The sequence below is a fragment of the Lucilia cuprina genome, chromosome 3 (genome assembly GCF_022045245.1).
Source record: "Lucilia cuprina isolate Lc7/37 chromosome 3, ASM2204524v1, whole genome shotgun sequence".
NCBI lineage: Eukaryota > Metazoa > Arthropoda > Insecta > Diptera > Calliphoridae > Lucilia > Lucilia cuprina.
The window spans coordinates 44028001-44033750 of NC_060951.1; the positions used below are offsets into that span (position 1 = coordinate 44028001).

The window sequence follows — 5750 nt, forward strand, 5'->3', positions numbered from 1 at the left end:
TAGATAGATAGATAGATAGATAGATAGATAGATAGATAGATAGATAGATAGATAGATAGATAGATAGATAGATAGATAGATAGATAGATATATAGATAAATAGATAGAAGTATTTTAGAATAAAAAATCTAAATGATTTGCCTAATTTAGATTGTTCAGGTTGTTGTTACCTCGCAAAAGCGATCTCTTAGGGAGAAGTGTTATACACACTCCACAATATTCGTACATATGCAACATTAATTTATAAAGATTTTGTTTTTCTAAAAATGAAATTTAAAACCACAATTCGATTCTAAAAACTCAATTTAAATTATACAATAATAACAAAAACAACAACTTAACCAGTTTTTTTTCTAGAAGTCATTCTAACACAACATAAGGAGGCAGATTAATATTTAAGCAGATGACGGTCAATCTGATTAACATCACAAACATGAAGGAAAAAAAAAATGCACAATTGATCGTCAAACAGTCTGACAATAACGACAACATATTGATCATACATATGTTCATACTTACACTCACTATGTTTTATAATATTGTTGTTGGCCTTAAAGGCGGTTGATTTTATGTGACTACAAAGCTTTTATTATTTTATCTTCTTAGAATTTCAATTCTACTTAAAACGATAAAGAAAACAAATGAATGCACACCCTCTGCTTAAACGAACGTAAACTGGGGAAAAAGAGCCTCCACTTTAACAACGCTTGAGTTATGTTTGTTTGGCGTCTCCTCTCTCCCATCGTATGATCCCAAAACCATTCGTTAACCATCGATTCATCCATCCATCCCATACAATGACATACAGACCTTTTGTCGTATAACACTCACATTCTTATTATTTATCCCCGTTTTTAATAACCAACAAATCGTTTGTTTAGACTTCGTTAAAAACAAAATTTTTTTATTTAAAATTCTTTTGAATTATTTTTATTTTTTTTACACTTTGGTTTTTGTTTTGGGAACAACATTTTTATAATTGATGATCGAAGACGATCAACAACAGCGATCCATACAAAAGCAACCACAAAAAAAAACAAACAATACAGAGAAAACAAAAAGAGCGACAACAATGTCGTCGTCGTTGTTGTCGTCCGTTTGTAATGATCGCCAAGTGTGAAGTTTCAATTTCAAATTCAGTTATGAATCAAACGCGAACGGGTTTAGTAAAGCAACGAACAATTTTATTGCTTTTCATTCATATAACAAAAGAAGTGAATTTTCGTTAAAACAAAAACTAATAAAAAAGTTTTATAAAATCATAAAAACAATTTAAAGAATTTCCTTAACAATTTAAAGAAAATATTAAGAAATTAAACTTAAAGTTAAAAAACAAAATTTCAAACATTTTAAATTAAAAAAAGAAAACAGCCAAAAAATGGTTCAAGTATTATTGTGCAATTCCAGCATAGAGCAATATAAACAGGTTAGTCTCAATGAAAATATTTTTAATAAATCGTTTTTTGAAATTCTTTTTTTTAACTAAATTCTAAAGAAAATAATAATTTAAATAAGAAATAAAACAAGAAATAATAAATAATAAATCAAAAATTAAACTGTTATTGTGTTGACAATAATGTGTTGAATAGAATATTTACTACCGGCGACAAAAAATGCAAATGAATTGTTGTATTATACAATAAAAAAAAAATGTTAACCAAAATTAATTAAATGACATTCTTCAAAATTTTGTATCCAAACAAAGTGTTTTTTATGACATAATTTTGGAGAACTGTAGTTCTAAAAGCGAAACAATGGAGGTGAAATAAATGTTAAGCTGTTTTTTAACTTGTTGGATTAGTGCTGCGATGTGTGTGTTTACTGGAGGAAATTAATACAGTGATCTTGATCTTGACATTATAAAAGGGAGTTAAGCAAAGACTGAAAACATTAGAATTGACCAGACTATTGTCTAGTCTTTAGCCTACTATATAGTATAGTCTTTAGTCTAGTATATAGTCTAGTCTTTAGTCTAGTCTATAGTCTACTCTTTAGTCTAGTGTTTAGTCTAGTATTTAGTCTTTTCTATAGTCTAGTTTGTAGTCTATTCCATAGTCTATTCTATAGTCTAGTCTATAGTCTAGTCTATAGTCTAGTCTATAGTCTAGTCTATAGTCTAGTCTATAGTCTAGTCTATAGTCTAGTCTATAGTCTAGTCTATAGTCTAGTCTATAGTCTAGTCTATAGTCTGGTCTATAGTATATAGTCTAGTCTATCGTCTAGTCTATAATCTAATCTATAGCCTAGTCTATATTCTAGTCTATAATCTAATCTATAGCCTAGTCTATAGTCTAGTTTATAGTCTAGTCTATAGTCTAGTCTATAATCTAGTCTATAGTCTAGTCTATAGTCTATTCTATAGTCTAGTCTATTATATAGTCTAGTCTATAGTCTAGTCTACAGTCTAGTCTATAGTCTAGTCTATAGCCTAGCCTATAATCTAGTCTATAGCCTAGCCTATAGTCTAGTCTATATTCTAGTATATACTCTAGTCTTTAGTATATTACATAGTCTAATCTATACTCTAGTCTTCGGTCTACTCAATAATCTAGTATGTAGTATATATTTTAGTCTAAAGTTCATTCTATAGTCTAATTTATTTAGTATACTACATAGTCTAATCTATAGTCTAGTCTATAATCTAGTATGTAGCCTAGGCTATATTCTAGTCTATAGTTCAGTGTATTGACTAATCTATAGTCTAGGCTATATTCTAATCTATAGTTCAGTCTATAGTCTATAGTCTAGTCTATAGTCTAGTCTACAGTCTAGTCTATAGTCTAGTCTACAGTCTAGTCTATAGTCTAGTCTATAGTCTAGTCTATAGTCTAGTCTATAGTCTAGTCTATAGTCTAGTCTATTGTTTAGTCTTAAGTCTAGTCTATAGTTGTTTTAACAAATCTGCAGATTTTATTGTTGGAAATTAATATTGTTTTAATGGGGAAAAATGTTAAAATATCTATTCATAAAATTCAACCATTAGTAAGATTATAAACGACTACGGAATATACTATAAGATGTGAATGAATAAAATATAAAAATACCCTAAAAGAAAAAAATATTTATGTACTAAGTTTTAGTGGCAAATAAAAACAGTTTTTTCTTAAGAAATTTCTCTATAAATATTAAAAATTATTTAATTACTGAGGGAGGTCATTTTATATAACAAAACATCATTTATTTTTTTTAATTTTACATTTAATAATAATTAAATTGTTCTAGGAATTGCAAATAATATTTATATTTAGTTCAGCAAAATAATTCATATAAATAAAAAGTACCTTTAAGAAATGTGTTCTGAAAGATAGAAGCTGCTAATTTCTTAGAAATCTCAATAATAATTATTATTATTCATATAAATAGATTAAAAATAAACTATTTTATTGCACGTGTAATTATTTTCTTTTGATTTTAAAAACACTCGCAATATTATAGATTGAAAACATGAAATGCAACTCTGTTAGCAAACGTCTGTCGTTTACACTTCGCTTAAAATGCTAATTCATTGAGAATTATTTTTAAAATTTCAGATTTTACAACTGCAGTTGTTATTTTACTTTTTTTCTCACTACAATAAAAGAATCAAGCGAATCTCAATAATTTTTTATGATTGACATGAAAGATTGTCATAAATCATATTTTTTTAAATAGTATTATTAATCTTATTCACTTATTTACTGTCTTGTTTAGTGGTTTTTCATATTTTTTACAAGATGACGACTAATTGGCTAAAGTGTTGTTAAAATTGTTTATTTTTTTATTTATAAAGTATTAACATCTTTATTAGTAAAATAGAAATGAACGAGAAAAAAAAGACAATTGAAAATTGTTGTGCTTTTTATTTAAAAATTATGATGAATGGAAGATTTATTTCTTATAAATAAATAATAAAATAATAAGCTTTAGCAGCAGAAGAGGTGACTAAAGAGAGAGAGAAGAGATAATAGATAAACAATAACAGTAATTATATTAATTAATTGGAAAATTTCCTTTTACTCACAAGAATTTATAAGAATTACAATTATGATTCAATATAGTCACTATAGTCACGTCTTGTCTTTAACATTAACACGTGTAATTGTGTTGACTAAAGTCATGTCTATAATATAGAATATAATCCAGTCTAATCAGTCTAGACTAGACTATAGATAAGACAATAGACTTGACTATTGACTAGACTATTGACTAGCATGTAGACTAGACTAGTATATAGTCTAGGCTATAGATTAGACTATACACTAGACAATAGACTAGACTCTAGTCTATAGTTGATCCTGCAGTCTAATTGATAGTTAAATCTTATAGTATATTCCGTAGTCGTTTATAATCATATTAATGGTTGAATTTTACGAAAAGTTATTTTAACATTTTTCCTCATTAAAACAATATTAATTTCCAACAATAAAATCTGCAGATTTGTTAAAACAACTAACAACTTTATTGACATAAATTAATTAAATTAACGCATCATTTAAATTATATAAAAATAAACTTAATTAATGACCAACCAAACACTGTTGATATATATGAATGGGGAAGACATGGAAACATGGGTAGTAAGTGGTATGCGAGAGAGAAAAAAAGGAAAATCATGTTTCCCACAAAAATAAAGTATTAATGCAGTATGACATGTTTATATTTGAATCAATTAAATTAATTGTTTAAATGCAGCAGTTGCATTAACAAAATAAATAAATAAAGTATTTTACACAACCTACAACAATAGCAACAAACACTTTACTTGCATCATAGTTAAACGAAATACATAAATGAGTCAATATTTTATGAGATAAAACAAAAATTAATGCTAAAAGCACACACAACAAAACTTGTTAAAAATACTTTGTGGATTTTTGTAATTTAATTAAAAACTTATAAAGGAGTTTAAAATGAAATGACTAACAATTTATGAAATATTAAAGAATTGTATTTAACTGTTAAACTAATTTGTCTTTTCTTTTTCTAGGCTGTTAAACAATTTATTGATCTCTGCAACAATATCGGTTCAACCTGTACCCCCAAGAGAAATATATCACAGACTACCGCCGTTAAGTTCCTTTATGCACGTAAATTTGATGTACCACGTGCTGTTTCCCTATATGAACAACATGAACAAATACGCCTTAAAGAGGGTCTTTATAATATAGATCCAGATATAGAACCATTAAGATCAGAACTACAGACAGGCAAATTTACAATATTGGTATGTTTGAATGACTTTTATAGATTTGAAGTGTTTTTGTTTTAATACTTTGAAATATTTTGACATTTTCAGTCTGCCCGTGATTCTAGTGGTGCTGCTATAGCTCTATTCACCGCCAACAAACATAGTCCCTTAAGTGTCACACATACTACCACTCTGCAGGGTATAGTCTATCAATTGGATTGCGCTTTACAGGATACAGAAACACAAAAAGCTGGTTTAGTTTTTATATACGATATGAGCGGTTCAAAATATTCAAATTTTGATTATGATTTATCACAGAAAATCTTAACGTTATTAAAGGTATGTAAAATTTACTTAAATGGATTAGTATAAGATAGTTTTTCCTAATTTCGAAATAGAGTGTTTTGAAAATGTTCAAAAATTCAATGATAGATAGATATGTCTATCTATATATATCTATTTATCTAGATATATCTATTTATCTAGATATATCTATCTAGATAGATTTATCTATCTAGATATATCTATCTATCTAGATAGATATATAGATATATAGATATATAGATATATAGATATATAGATA

The 5750-nt window shown here is 26.9% G+C and overlaps 1 protein-coding gene across 4 annotated transcripts in view; it reads left to right on the plus strand.

The window, feature by feature from the left end:
* LOC111681251 (tyrosine-protein phosphatase non-receptor type 9) overlaps positions 1 to 5750 on the plus strand; it is a 71382-nt gene that overhangs the window by 30803 nt on the left and 34829 nt on the right. For 3 of the 4 annotated variants that reach the window (XM_023443007.2, XM_046946614.1, XM_023443004.2), the window contains exons 2-3: positions 4967 to 5203; positions 5276 to 5506. In XM_023443007.2, the coding sequence (XP_023298775.2) occupies positions 4967 to 5203; positions 5276 to 5506 (468 nt within the window). Of the gene's footprint in view, positions 1 to 1166; positions 1427 to 4966; positions 5204 to 5275; positions 5507 to 5750 lie in introns of those variants that run through there. The other variant, XM_023443006.2, reaches the window with a different exon arrangement.